At 35.3% G+C, this 15497-nt stretch overlaps 1 protein-coding gene across 1 annotated transcript in view; it reads right to left on the reverse strand.

Annotated features, from left to right (window-relative positions):
• Positions 1 to 15036, reverse strand: part of PBX3 (PBX homeobox 3) — a 49371-nt gene extending 34335 nt beyond the window's left edge. The window contains exons 1-2 of the mRNA XM_024562000.4: positions 14766 to 15036; positions 3931 to 4121 (exon numbers count right to left, since the gene is read on the reverse strand). Coding sequence (XP_024417768.3) covers positions 3931 to 4121; positions 14766 to 14957 — 383 coding nt within the window. The 5' untranslated portion in view covers positions 14958 to 15036. The remainder of the gene's footprint in view (positions 1 to 3930; positions 4122 to 14765) is intronic.
• Between the last annotated feature and the right edge of the window lie 461 nt (positions 15037 to 15497).

The raw sequence follows: 15497 nt of genomic DNA on the forward strand, positions 1-15497 counted from the left end.
ACTGGAGTGGATGACAATGGGCCTTTTGGGGGGAAATGAGGACTTATGAAAGGAGGAATAAGCAGAACATATCTGGGAAAACATATATTTGGCTCACTTAATAATTTTGCCTACAAGTGGTTTTAGCAAACATTGGAAAACCACAGAGGACAAATTTATGTACAGAACACAATACCTCCCCCCAAACATTTTGGCTGAGTCCAAACTACAGAAGTGCAGAAGGACCTATGCACATTTATTCTTCATTGTTTTGTACTGGTACAGGCTTTGGCTTGTCCAATTACCAAGAAAATTTGAGTATGGCCTTAACGAAAAACCAGAGTGAGCGAGGGAATCATATATCTGAATGATCGTGTTTGCCTAGAGCAGAAATACCTTCCCTTCTCAGTGAAAAGGACTTGCTAAGAGGTATAACAAGAATAGATAGAACTGAAGTTCAATATTTGCATTCATTTGAAGGCATAAAAGACAACTTGGTCTTATACTTTATTTATTTATTTTTTAGAAAAACATGGCCATTAAGCATTTCCCCTAAATTTCATCCCCCCAGGGTTCAGCACACACGATGCAGCTATGCCTCAGGCCAGTGTACAGTGGCCCATCAGTCCCAGGGCTGTGTCCCATCAACATCACTGCACTAACAGTAGTCTCTGTGGGAGAAGGGACAATGCTCCAAGCTCTGCCACCTTCTCATTCTTGCTCTGCTCACACTGGCTTGTTAACACATTCTTCTTGGAAGAAAAATAAATCATTTAGGTGTCTATATTGTGCATGCAGTTATGTAAAAAAAAAAAAATAGTAAGTATGCACGTTGACAAGAACCGGAAAGTATCAGCAGAAATAAGGATCACAACTGTGTTAAGAAGAGATTCCTTTCTGTTGGAAGTACTTTTAAATGTCTCTGTTATGTATTTTTTTTATTAAAATCCTCAAAGTTGGCAAATAATTTTAAAATGTTTGTTGCTCTTTCACCTCCCTAACTCTTTGAGCTTTTAGAAGTATTAAGTAGAAATCTTCATTCATCTGTTTAGTAAGTTATTTTTTTGCAGCTTATTACATGTAATACACTTGTTGGAATTGTGGGAAATGTAAATGTGTACAACTCGGTTGTTGCTTTCAATGACTCTTGACTTAATAGGGGAGAGAAGGAATATTCATGAAAAGATACAAGAAAGGTAGTTTGCATAAAGTTTGGTCTACAGCGGCAATTTTCAACTAGGGTGCCACAGAGAAGAATTTAAAGAATTTTTAAAACATGCAATAACTATTTAGTCAGGGGCACTGACCTCTTTTCCCTTTGATTGTCAAATTAAAAAATGGCAACAGTCAACATACAATAGCTGTCTGGTGTGAATGAATCAAAATTATACCTATTCTCCTGTCAAATCAGCAAAAAAAAAAAAAAAAAATTGGGGGTGTGCCACAGAATTTTAGCAATTAGTTTATGTGTGCCATGAGATGAAAAAGGTTGAAAATCGCTGGTCAAGAGAATTGTATAAATGTAGTCTCGGTATTGAAGAGAAGGTAAGGACCAGTCAGTGGAGTGATTAAAGCGGGCATCCTAAAGAGGAAGCATTCAGGCCAGGCCTGGCAGGAGAGCAAGGTCTCAGTAGACAACTAACATGAGCTCCAGTTATGTTCCAGGCTCCATACTAGCCAACCTCACAGATGACAACTCATAATTGGTGATGGACTTGGGAAAGGGTTGGGAGAACGGGGTTCATTATGGAAAGCTGGGAGGTGTGTGTGGGGGTGAGGGATAGGGTTGAGGGGTGGGTGTGGTATAACACAGGTGGTTAGGCAAAGGAAAAGAAAGAATTCTATTCAGAGAAAACAGATAAGACCAAGAGGTATTTCATTTTGGATTAAACACAGGAAAGAACAATTTAGTGACACAGGAAGAGCACTAAAAATGCTCAAACTCTGATCTAATTATTTCATTTCTCAGAATTAATCCTTGGGAGAACAAGTTTCAAGTCATGAAGATTTTCATTAAAACACTAGTCTCAATAAAAATCTGTCTAAAGTAGTACCCTCTCTCCATCCTTTTCTCTCTCCTCACCTTGCTTCACTGTTCTTCACAGCATTTATCATCCTATTATACTCCAGTACAGTATTAAATAAAATACTATAGCATATTTATTTACTTGGGAATGTAAATCCAATTGGCAAAAATACGTCTACCTAACTTGTATATCTTTATATTAGCACAAGTAAATATTTGTAAAAGAAAAGAAGCAAGCAAGCAAGGAAGGAAGAAAGAAGTTAAAATGAAAATTAAAAGGATAGCTTACATGCTCATAAATAAAGGAATGGAGAAGTAAATTATCATAATTCCATCTGGTGGACTTCAGCAATCAGTAAAATATTATTTAATGTTAGAGCTTATATACTGTATGAAAAATATTTACATATTCATAGTAAATTTTTTAAAAGCAAGCCAAATTATACATATTGTACCATTATAAGAACAGTTTTCTTAAAAGTCCCCCAAACCTGAGGGAAATATACTAAAACATGTATAGCGATTTTTTTTCTTTAGGTATTAAAAATGTGGTTGTTTTTCATTCCTCCTTCTATTCTATATATTTTCAAAATTTTCCATAGTGAGCTTGGTATTTTTTAAATAGGAAAAAAATAAAATAAAATTTTAGAAAAATCTTAACAACAAAACAGGAGGTCATTCACATAAGGCCTTAAATGTCAGCTTAAGCAGTGTGTATGTATATGAGTTATCCAGCACTGAAAAGCTACAGTGGTTTTTACTCAAAGTCATTAGAGATCATAGAGATGCTATAGAAACACAAAAGGTATATGGAGGATGGACAGGAGCAGAGTAAGACTAGAGACAGGGAGACTAGTAGGAGTCCAGGTACAGAAGGATGAACATGAACTGAACAGTGCAAGTAAGGGTGGAAAGGAAGAGTTAATACGAAAAATGCCGAAAACAAAGCAGTGGTGAATTCTAGTAACTGATTTATCATAGAAGAAGGAACCAAAGATGATGATACAGGGATTTGCTTAACTGGAAGCATGGCGGTTACATTAGGTGGCAGACGTTTCCTTTTCTGGCTTTAATAGCTCTGTCATGAAGCCTGTTCCACACACCTCGTTTTCCAATTGAGAAGCTAACTTAGTTATTTTCTTTTATACTGTAAAAACGGGATGATAATTATCACCTCTGTCAGATTCCAAGGCAGAGAAAGCCAAATAAAACAGAAACTCCTTTCCAAAGCTGAAGATTGAGCACAAGCTTTAGCAATGCCCAAGAGGCATCCCTGCAGAGGCAGCATATGCAGAACTGGCAACTGGACAATTTTTTTATTCTATCACCCAGTAGGTCAAATAAACCATACAACTTATTACCTAATTCCTGTGAAACTTGGTGAAAGCTTCAGGTAAAAGAGAAATTTTCATCCTCACAGGAGAAACTGATAGCCTTTCTTACTTGATTTGGAAAAACAGAGTTTTGGGGGTTTTGTGGTAAAGGCTATTAATTAAAATACCACTTCCTTCTTAGGTGCATCAGTATTTCCAACTATTTTCTTATAAGGTACACAAGCAATGTAACATGATGGAATTCTTAGAAAACAAACCTTTGTTAAAACAGAGTTACAGACTGAAAGTTATCCTTAATAATACTTCTTAGCATCAGATTTGAAAGGCTACATACTCCTAAGTCATTAGCAGCAGCACTAATCCTATCTATTTCCTGAGCCACCAAATTGGCAGCTAATAGCACTACCACCTCCAGACAAGAGGCCTGACAGCGCAGACGCCATGAGGTGAATTACTTGTCCATCGTAGAGAAGAGCTCTTACAGCCAAATTAATGAAGAATCTAAAGCCAACTGACCATTTTTATAGAAAATAATACACAAGGAGTAAAAAGAAAAAAAAGCCACATCAATAGATTCGCGGCCTCACATACCTGGCATCAAGGAATCTTGATCTTAAAATCATAACTGCTTCACAAGTGCTCTGTTTGAGCTGCATCTGAATGGAACTAAATTTTCGATGGATGATGCCCACCATTCTTTCAATCTCTTTTGGGGAAATGGGACGTGTTCTACTCTGCTCTCGGAGAAGGTTCATCACATGTGTAGTGAATTCATTACATGCCTGTAAGGGGGAAAAAAATCACTCTTTAGGAATCTGCTATTTTATATCACACCCAGACATTAACTCATCTGAATTTCCACCTCATTTGCAGTTGCCAATGGCATGATGCGTGGGCAGGATAAGATGAAAACTAAGACACTTGTGAAATGGCAGTGGCAGTTAGATGGGGCAGCACGAATTCTGAAGCTATGAATGGCCAGGCATGCAAGGGAGACACTGCACTCAACTACCCTTCCCACCAACCCTTGTCCCCGTTCCAAAATGAAGTTTTCCCATTAGGGGAATGTTCTCTACCAACTCTTATATGTAAATATAAATATATGTTAATTGTTAATGCTAAGCACCTTCTAATTTCTCAGGGGGTTTACATTTATTCACCAAATGTATACTGAATAACTATGAAATTCAAACTTTTCCAAGTACTATTAAGGGGCATAGAAACAAGCAAGATATAAACCTGTACTTCAATGTGATAAAATATATAAAAAACTCATTCTCTAACAAGTCAGTCTGTGCAAAGTGTCACAAGAAGATAGGAATAAGTGCTTCCTAAGTCCCAAGGAGGAAGTGCTAACTGAAGGCAGAGATCATGTCAGGGTGCATGGCAGAAGTGATGTTTGGGCTGAAAAAAATGGGTAGGATTTTTGAAATGTGGACAAAGATAGAAACAGGGGATATTCTAGGTGCAAGAAAAACCCTGGAAATAACAGTGTGTGGCAAGTTCAGAGGAACTGGGAGAATACTTAGAGAAGAGAGGATTCAGGTTTGTGTTAGCATGTAAAGGCCTTGAATGCCAAGCATGCCAATGTCCTAATATAATTGAGCTGTGGTGTGGGCCCTATTAGTGGACATGAGCCATCCCCAAAAGATGGGTAAGACAGCTCAATTCTTCAGGGGAGGGTCAAATCCTGATCAGATTTGCGTCTTAACAAATCAGATTTTAGTTAACAATCCTCAGCCCCCATCTCTTTCAGGTTACCTATAATCTTTTACATCTACAAAACAATGTAACTGGGTCTAAAATGAAAGTCAGTACTGACTGGGTAAATAGAGCATCAGTCTATACCCTTGAACAAAAAGAGCATCTTCTGGCATTTTGGTTAAAAAGGCAAGATGGGAGATTCTACATCTCTACTGCACAGATGCCCCTAGCAGGGTGAGCAGACAGATCATTCATCGATCACTGCAAGACACATTTTGAAGCTATAATAATGTCCACTTCCCTACAGATATCCTGAACATCGCTCACATCTAGCACATGATGGTTTTTCTAACTGCTCATTAGAGAACTAACCTTTCAAGTACACTGGGTGTTTCAGTTACTCTAAGCTTTTATGAAGCTTTTCTATAAATAAAATATTGCTAAGGTAAGGTAAAATGGAGTTTTGCTTATCAAAGTTTTTATACATTTTAAGTCTTAAGAATTTTAAAATTCCTTGTGAGTAGCGATATTCTGTTATACTTATGGAATTCTTCAGAGTGTCGAACTGCATAATACACACAGTAGGCATCCAATAAACATCTACTGACTGGTGGGCTTTTGTATTACAACTTGAGAGTAATGTTGATCAACAGCCTTAAATAAATTATCCCTGAACTGTAAGTAAAGAGTTCTTAACCTGCAATCCAGGGAGAGGTTTAGAATGGCTACAACTTCCTGAAATCTTATACAAGTTATGTACACGTATGTATTTCCTAAAGGAACAATTTGTGGAGTTTTTGTTTGTTTTTATTTCATCCTTAGTCAGTCTATAACGAAGGAAGGCTAAGAATTATTGTCCTAGATTATGACACACACACACATAACAGTAAGGAACTTTGCAACTCCAAAACAAGTAGTTCTTTCCATCTTTAAGGAAACCAACATAAAAGTAAATTAAGATTCTCCCTGCTGTATTGCCATTTTAAACTATCTTCTGTGGAGCTGAAAGGAATTGGTTATCCCACTTTAAAAAATGGCCATTTTTTTCATGCAATTTCCTTAAAGAGATGGTTCTTATAATTTCAAAATCATATAATTTGACAAACTTTAGCCCTTTGTTTGCTTATCAGTAAAATGAAGAAAACTGAACTAGAACTGTTTCCCCAAACTGGGATCAGCAAGTTCTATACTTCCATAGCTAATTCCAGAAAATGTTAATACGTGGCCCAATAATACAGTATGTTTGGTTATGTGATATTAACCAAAATTTTAAAAGGCCTTTTTTTTATTTTTGCGGGACTTCTCAGTACTACTATACCAATCGCATAGTAAATCTTCAAAGGGGAACAGTATATCCAACTGTTCCCAAGTAAATTTGATCACAAAACCTCCTTTCTCTACAGTAGTGCTGTCCAACAGAAATATACTGAAAGCCACATATGAAATTTTAAAATTCTATTCATGAGAAATTTTAAAATAGTAGCCACATTAAAAAAAAGGATCAGGTAAATTAATTTAACAATATATTTTATTTAACCCAATATATATAAATATTAACATTTAAACACATAATAAATATTTAAAAAACTATTAATGAAGCATGTTACATCCTTTTTTTCATACACTGTGGAAATCTAGTAGGCACTTTACACTCACGGCACATGTCAGTTCAGAGTAGCCAGACTTCGAGGCTCAATAACTACACGTGACTAGTGGCATTGGACAGCACTACAGCATCTTGCAGACCAATGTGCTATAAAAAACTCTTTGGGAAACAGTGTACTAAATTATCTTTGATGTTTCTCTTTATTCCTCACAACCATGCATTCACACAAATACACAAAAAAAGACAGTTTCACTTAGGAGTGTCCTTAATGAAGCAAGAGAAATTATTGATTTTACTGTGTCTCAATACTTGACTATGTCTTTAATATTCTGTGACAAGCACGAAGCACACAAAAAGTATTTCTCTGAATATCGATGGATGGTTATCTCAAAGAAAAAGCACTCATGTGATTATTTAAGTTGTGAATGACACTGCTTTTTTCATAGAACACTATTATTTGAAAGCATAACAGACAAATTATGATTATTTGGACTTGCGTATTTGCCGATGTTTTCTCAAAAATGAACCAAGTGAGCCTGTCACATCAAAGAAAACAGCTGAGAGTAGTTGCGTCAGTGATGAAATTTGAGTTTTCAAGTGAAAATTACAATTTTGAAAAACTTGCATCCACCACTATGAATTTGACAGTTTCCCATTAGACTTTCTGATAGTTTGGTACTGGTATTGATAAATGTGGTATTTTGATATTATAAGAGCATAATGAAATGTGTTGACACTGGAAGATCCGCCCACTTAACCAATATTTTCCAGATAATCAATGCATGAAGTTACAAAAACATGCATAGGTAGAAGATCCATTCAAAGTGCAAACTAGACAGGATTTTAAAAGAACAGAGTATAGTCAATTGTTTCAGACTCCACACTGTAACTAATCTTTAAGAAACTGCAACTTGTCAAGTTTTAGTGTAATATAACAGAAGAATAGCCACAATTATATGAAAAGGCTATTAATATACTCCTCCCTTTTCCAGTGACATATTTGTGTGAGGCCAGATGTATTCATATACTTTAGCCACATGACTGACTGCAGAAGTACACATGAGAATCCAGGTGACTTCTATTAAGCCCAACATTAAAGAGTTTTGCAAAAATGTAAAAACAATGCCATTCTTCTCGTTGAATTTTGAGTTTGGGGTTTTGTTTTGTTTTTTAAGATTTTAGTTATTCATTTTTAGAGGGGAAGGGAGAGAGAAAGGGAGAGAAACATCAATGTGTGGTTGCCTCTCGCATGCTGCCAACTGGGAACCTGGCCCACAACCCAGGCGTGTATCCTGACCAGGAATCGAACCTGCGACCATTTGGTTCACAGACTGGCACTCAATCTACTGAGCCACACCAGCCAGGGCAAGTTTGGGGAGCTTAAAAAAATGTTATTTAGGCTAATGTAATGATTTATTATTGCTATTGTTAAATTAATACTTTTAATTTCTAGTGTAATAAATATTGACAGATGTAACCAATCAAGTGAAAGCTCTTAACAGGTCTCCAATAGTAAGAGTCTAAGTCCAAAGACCAGGAAGTGTGAGAACTGCTATACTTAAGAGTATGCAACCACTTATTTGCACAAATAACATTGCTAATTCCTACAAACCAGCTCACACATTATGGTATATCTATGATGTAGCACATGTCTTGATAAAAAATTCAAGTACCCCATGTCAATGATACCTGAGATGTTAGCTCTCTAGTATTCTCTGGTTGTATTTTAGTCTCTCCAGAATGAATGTTTGCCTCTGGTTTCTAAGAAGAAGCCAAAGGCTTATGTAGGGGAGAGGGTGAGACAGATTAAAAGCAAAAAGTTTCTTCAGCAAAAACTCATAATTTTCTAAAACATTTGCTGAATGTCCCACAACTTATTAAGTGAAGTCATCTATGAATGCAAATGCTGATTAGTAATTTGGCCATAGCCCAACATTCATAGAATTCACAGAGCTTTTCTTTAAACCAGTAGTTCATACATGATTAATTAGAAAATCTCATTTATGTAGTGTGCACTTCAGCTCATTACTCTAAGTAAAATTCGTTAAGTATTTACATTTAGATAATTAAAATCTGGGTACACCCTTAAGAAAGATGCATACACTTTAGGCAAAGTGATTTTTTTCCTTTATACCACTGAAAGTAAATTACAGCCTCATTTACAGCATCATCTGTACCAGTTTCAGAGCAGAACACAGTACTGCCTGATTTCTTATTCCTTAAAAGGTAAACGTTTTTTAAACACATAAATGCAGTAAGAATGATGAAATGATTGTGGAGTTGTTTTAAAGGGCCACTCAACCACATACTAGCATCAACACTATTTATAACATGGGATGCTCACCTCAAACATTTATCATATCCTCCAATATACCTCCAAGACTATGTTATTAAAATAGACTTTGGATTTCTTAAATTTTTTGGTTTAAAGTAATAGCAGAAACCTCTTTTTCTTTTAATCCAGCTGCTGAAAACTATCTAGAATGCATTTTTTTGGTTTGTGTTTTAAAACATGCCTTGCATAACAGTTAAGTGAACATAAAGCATGGAAGCCTTCATCTGATAAAAATAGTTTTAATCAATTCTTAATATGAGCATTCCTTTTTGCCATTTGTTCCTTTCTCCTTAAAAACCCAAACCAAATAATAATTGAGAACTTGAAATATTTGAATTTTTGATACTGTTTTAATGATATTTGTTGGCTAGTAAAACTTTCTCTTCAATATTCATACCTATTTGGTTTATACTCAAACTGTTTGGCATTTTGCTTGTTTTCTGGTGGTGCTATTTTCAGCTGTGAATAAAAGATTCAACTCCTTTCTTGCCTATAATTTCAGATCACTGAATATAAAAAGGTAAAATTTAACACAGAGTAAAAGCACTGATTATACAGGAAGTCTTTAAATGGTTCAGTGATCAGATCTAAAAATTGAATTAGTCTTTTGTAACCATCTAGAGAAGTGATTGTAGACGAGAGATCATAATACCGCCTATTCTAAAATCCACTTTTCAAAGAAAGAATATTAAACGTCAATGCCTCTCAAATTTGCATGCATTCATTTTCTAGATGTCTTTATAACATTACAAGTAACTCTACTCCAATATTATAGGTTTTGTATTTACAAAATGTTTATTATTAAATCAACAGATTCGTTTAAAGATTTTCTAAGCCAACTAGAATGAGACTCTAATGCCCAAGGAACAGCCACAAAGATGAAATATCTACTGTACTTCAACCCTTCTCACCTAATAACATGGTTCAGGGACCTATCTCATGAGAGTTTTGTAAGGATTATATTATATAATATATGCACATTAAGTTTTTTCATAGTCTGGAACATAATTAATATTTAATAAATGGCAGTTATTGACAATGAAAATGGCAATTTAATGAAATTCATATTTTTTGAGTGTTAATTTTGCAAGCAAGTCCCTACTCTGATTACCTAATATATAATATATTGAATAGTTCTGCCTTCCCATTGCCTGAATACAAAATTGCTTCCAAAGATGTTGAATTAAAAAAAAAAAGAGTATTCAAATATAAAACAATTCATTCATTAATCAAGTTTATGGTCAAAGATACATTTGGCACATAAAGTCAATAAACTAGAAACCTGGAGGGAAAAAAGGGAACACTCAAACACTCCTTCCAGTCAAGGGAAAGACCCAGCATGAAAGCTGACAAGAAGTAAAACCCTTCCCTTTGGCCAACGAATGACAAAACCTTCCTTGAATAAATGAAATACTGTATAAAGTTTACATCAAGTAGTAGTACCATTTTGTCTTTCCTGCTTAACTGTTACAAAGAAATAGCAATGTGTGATTAGGAGTTTGTGGACTACACAATCTCTAGTGTAATAACAACAGCATTTTTTAACCTGAAAAAAATAAAAATAAAATTCCTTTACAGGCAAAGGAGATTTTTGCCAGGAAATGTGAGCACATAATGTTGAGATCCTCAAAAAGCCTAAGGCCATTCCTTTACAATGGTTTAGGTTCCATACTCATTCCCCATATCCCTAACAATCCTCTGTAATCTGAAAGTCCTCTAGTCTCTGAACAGTACCTGATTGGTCTTGAGCACATTCTCAGTGTATGTGCTTGGCCCAAAGCTTTACCTGATTTGAGGTGAATTCATCTGACATCTGTGAATTCAGAAAGCAGGTTCCCAGATGCTTGGGGAGGGTTGGGACCCTTACAACACTTTCGCCTTCAGCAAAAATGTATTTCAATATAATTATAGTAGATAGCTTTCAATATGTCATCTCTATTATAGCAGCTATAAATTATGAAGTGAATTGCCTGTGTACAAGCATTTCTTCTGGTACAAGCAAAGTGGGAGAGCTGCATGGGGCACGATATATATTTTCCGTTTTAACTGAGAACAAGTGTCTAAGTCAAATTTCATTTGCAAATACAAATTTGTCCATTTCCCTTTGGTAGAGAGGTGAAGGAACCAAGAAGTCCTTTAATTCTTAAAAACAGGCTTCCCAGGAGCCTTGGCTAAAAGTTCAATAGGAATTTACCTATTCTAATAGTTGGGCCTTTAATCATAAGAGCATATTTGAAAGGTAATGTAAAGCATTTTTCAAAATTTGTTGCTAATTAACAAGAAGACAAAGAATCAACAAGGTTTCTGTCGAGCTAAAGAGGGAGGCAATGCAGCCAAGATGAAATACTGTAAGACTGCTGCTGCGAGCTTTGGAAAATTATCATATTCCTGTCTGGTGTCAGGATCAACAAGAGAAAAACGATATAGTTTTGTTTCCTTTGGGGTGGTAGTCATATTCAAGAACCTTACTCTATGCCTAATATTTCAAAAGGGTTTATAAGTGAATTTAGATGATTATCACCAAAAAATCATTACATCTAAGCCTATGTAATGGAGACGTATAATCAAAGGACATTTTATAGAGAAAAAAGGACAGTATTTTAAAGATCACACCATTCCTAAAACATACACATAAAACAGAGCCTTGCAGCTTGGATTTAATTTTGCTCAAACTGTAGCTCTAGTCTGCTTAGCTTTGTAAATGTGGCTATGTTTACAAGGTACTTTAATTTACTGCACTGGTGGTGTTTGTTAATTTTATGGCAATCTAAATCTAAACAGGCTTCAGATACATTTTCATTACAGCTTCATTGCAAAACACAGTAGAGTGAATAGCTCTAGATTCCAATGTAGTTTATTTCTTTTAGTAAAAGACTCAACACAATTTTCTGATGAAGCCTCTGCCTTAACATATATGCTCTTCCAATTTACTAATAAGCTTTCTGTCACTCAGAGTACCCGCACTTTTAGGAGGAAAAATATAATTTCTGCAAAGTGATTAAAATAGTTGTTTTTTTTTCCATCTCTACTCTGATCCCATTCCAAATGCAATCCACCATGAGCAAATCAGAGAAAACCAGAATGTACCTGAATTACTTTCCAATTCAACATAAGTAGCAGCATAATTCAATGAAAAAGGAAGACATATTGTCAGAAACAGATTTCAATGCCTGATTCTGACACTAACTAGATGTGTGACATTGGACAAATAACCTGAGTCTCATTTTCTCATCTGTAAAATGGAAATTTTATTACCATCTATTTTAGCAATGTCACCCCTTCATCTCATTTAGTTCTGCTTAGCCCTTCTAGTAATTCCAAAAAATATCCCTGAAAGGTTTATCCCAGATGAAGACCTTGTATCCCAAAGATTTAAAAAGAAAAGCTGTCATCTTATGTCAAAACTCACAGAAGAGCTGTAAAAGCCATCACAAAAGCAACTCAAAAGAATGAAATTCTGCTGTTATTTCTAAAACAATTCAGAACCTACAGAAGAAAATGTGTAAACTTATATTCTGTTGAATCAGCCAACTAGTCATCATACTTCATCTATTTATTTGTCCATAATACTGCATTGATTTCATTTACCTATATATTTTTCCTTCCAAAAGTGTTAAAAATGAGAAAGTAAATATACATTTAAATAGTTTTTATCAGCCTACTACTAAATAATCTAAAATTAAGGTTCATGATTACATTTTAAAACTCATTATTTCCCAATATGATATTTAATCCAAAAATACTTAAGTGTAGATTAATTTATGAAGAACATGTGTGTACATGTATATTTTGAAAGCACAAAAACAAAACAAAACAAAACAACAGAAAACCCCCAAACCCTGTAACATTGACTAATGCCAGCTTCACCCAACTTCCAATAAGGCTATAGGAATGAGCATGTCGATGTAAGAGTCATGGAAGGAGATAGTAAGAAACCATCTTAATTCCTCAGCCAAAATAAGTAGAGCCATTTGGCCCAATATTATAGATCTTTTCATGCAAGGTGACTGGTGGTATTTATTTAGTGAGTATGAATACACGTATTTAACATAAAGTTATGTAATTAGGATATTACTACAAATTAGAGCCACTTCCCACTGTTTATGGTCAGGGCAACCTTTTCAACCTTTACTTATTTTATTTACTTTCAATTATTCATATATCAAATCAGAAAGCTCCATTTTTTTTATATGTATACACAAGATAATTTTTCTAAAATTCTTATTTGCATGTTTTCAACCAAAAATCATCTCTACAAATAAGACTAGAGATACAGTATTAGCTCCCAGGAAGTCTCATTCACAAAAAAAAGACATATCTTATATGATTAATTTATATTGCACTTTAACATCGAACTACATAAATCTTTCTACCCTTCCTCAAAACACACTCACCTCTGGGACAAAATCCAGCATTTGCTTAATACCACCACAGTCAGCATATTAGAGAAGGCAATGAAAAAATAACACGTACAGCTGAAACTATACAGGGAACTTAGAAGAAAAACCAGCATTAAAACTGACCAGGACTTCTTCATCATACTAACGTGTTTAGACTTTAGACATACCTAACTACATAGTGAAATATTTATGGGTAAAATGGTACAGTGCCTAAGACTGCTTTAAAATACTCTGCCAAAAAAAGTGGGGGAAGAAGGAGATGAGGGAGAGATAGACAAAATAAGATTGACAAAAAGGTAATAATTACTTATCTAAATGATGGATATATCTAGGCAGTTCCTTATTTTGGGTTGAACTCTATAAAATGGCCAACTCACAACTTTTTGGACCTAAAAACTTGTAAATATGATCTGACTTAATATTCTCTTTATTTTGCAGTATATTTAAACATTTTCATAATAATGTTTTCTTTAATTACTACTCAATAAGAATTCCTCAAACTAAGCAGGTTTTTAGGCTTAAACCAACAACTAAAATATGTTTAAAATGAACCATGAACATTTTACCTTTTTTTGCTGAATCTAAGAGTTATTTGTTTTTCCGCACACTTTAACATCTCTGAAGTTTGGAAGGATTTTACAATCAATGACATGTTATAGTTAAATAACTACATTGGGATGTTAATTTTTTCTTGAAGGTATATGAAACAATGATACAGATTAAAATCAAAGATATCTTAGAGTCAATGAAATATGGTTAATATAACTGCAGAGAATAAAATTTTTAATCCATACTCTCTCCAATTAGGAATAAACACATAATGCCTAGTATTCCCTGCTCCAAGTTAATTATCTTGGGAGGTCTCCTCAGAGAAACAGACCAGAACCTGCTTACTTTGTGAAGTTATCATGCCCCTGTCCCCCTGCTATAGTCTGGCACAATCCATAAGAATCCCTAGGAGGATTCTGGAGCTCACATCACAGGAGAGATACCTCACTATGCAGTACTTCCCTTTAAAAGTTGCCACAGCTTATGAACAAGGCCAGTGCATAAATGTTAATGATAGAAGCTTTGAAGAGCATAAACTGGTGAGGTTAGAGGGGAAGGATGGCTGCAGGTGTGGTAGTAAAGGCACGTGAATGTGAGGAATGAATAAAACTAAAACAAGTGGATGGGATAAAATAGTTTAGCTTCACCTCTGAAATCTCAAAGGGACTTTATTTCATGAATCCAACACTTCACTTAGATTTTTGCATTGACCTTATTTATTTTGCTCTTTGTGTTAACACCTACCCCTCACGGCCCTCAGAATTGGTTAGCGCAGTCTAATAGCAGAGCAATAGAGGGTTTGTGCAGGACTATGAGAGTGGCGGCTGCTGACCTGTTCATATTTCTCCAGTTCTGTGTGATAGATTTGTCTGATCTGGGTCAATTTGGCTCTGTAATCTGAGTGTTCAATAGAGTTATCTGAAGAACCTCCAGAGGCTGCCGCGGCTGCAGCTGCTGCCGCCGATCCCCCACCTTTCTCAGGACCTGAAACCCCTTCTGCCAAAAGCATATTGTCCAGTCTCATTAGCTGGGGATCGGGAGGGTCCTCCTCCTGGGCTCCTCTGATGCTGAGACCTTCAAGGAAAGAGAGAGAGAGGGAGAGAGAGAGAGAGAGAGAGAGAGAGAGACAAGAGAGAAGAAGCGAGAAACAGGACAAATAGTGTGAGTATTTTATTTATTCGAGAAAATGATCAAATAACATCAGTGTACTGCAATTCATGCTGAGAATTTCATTGTTCACATTTTAGCAATAAACATAACTATGAAAATTCTTTTCAAGATAATATTTACATGCATCCCAGAATTTCTAAGATCACCCCTTCTCAATTTATCCCAGATTGGATCCGTGGAAAAAGGTAGCCCTTGCTTCCAGAATATTCTGACATCCAATCTTCCCAGATTTACATGGTTTAAGCATAAAATGGGAAGAAGGTAAAAATTCTGGTTTTTAAGAAAGGAAAATAAGCATCCAAAGATATAAAACAAACCCATCAAAAAAAGGTGGTTATTTTGTTTCTCTGTACAGTTAAAAGAACAATTTAAAATCTCATAGAATAATTAATTC

The sequence above is a fragment of the Desmodus rotundus genome, chromosome 1 (genome assembly GCF_022682495.2).
Source record: "Desmodus rotundus isolate HL8 chromosome 1, HLdesRot8A.1, whole genome shotgun sequence".
Lineage (NCBI taxonomy): Eukaryota > Metazoa > Chordata > Mammalia > Chiroptera > Phyllostomidae > Desmodus > Desmodus rotundus.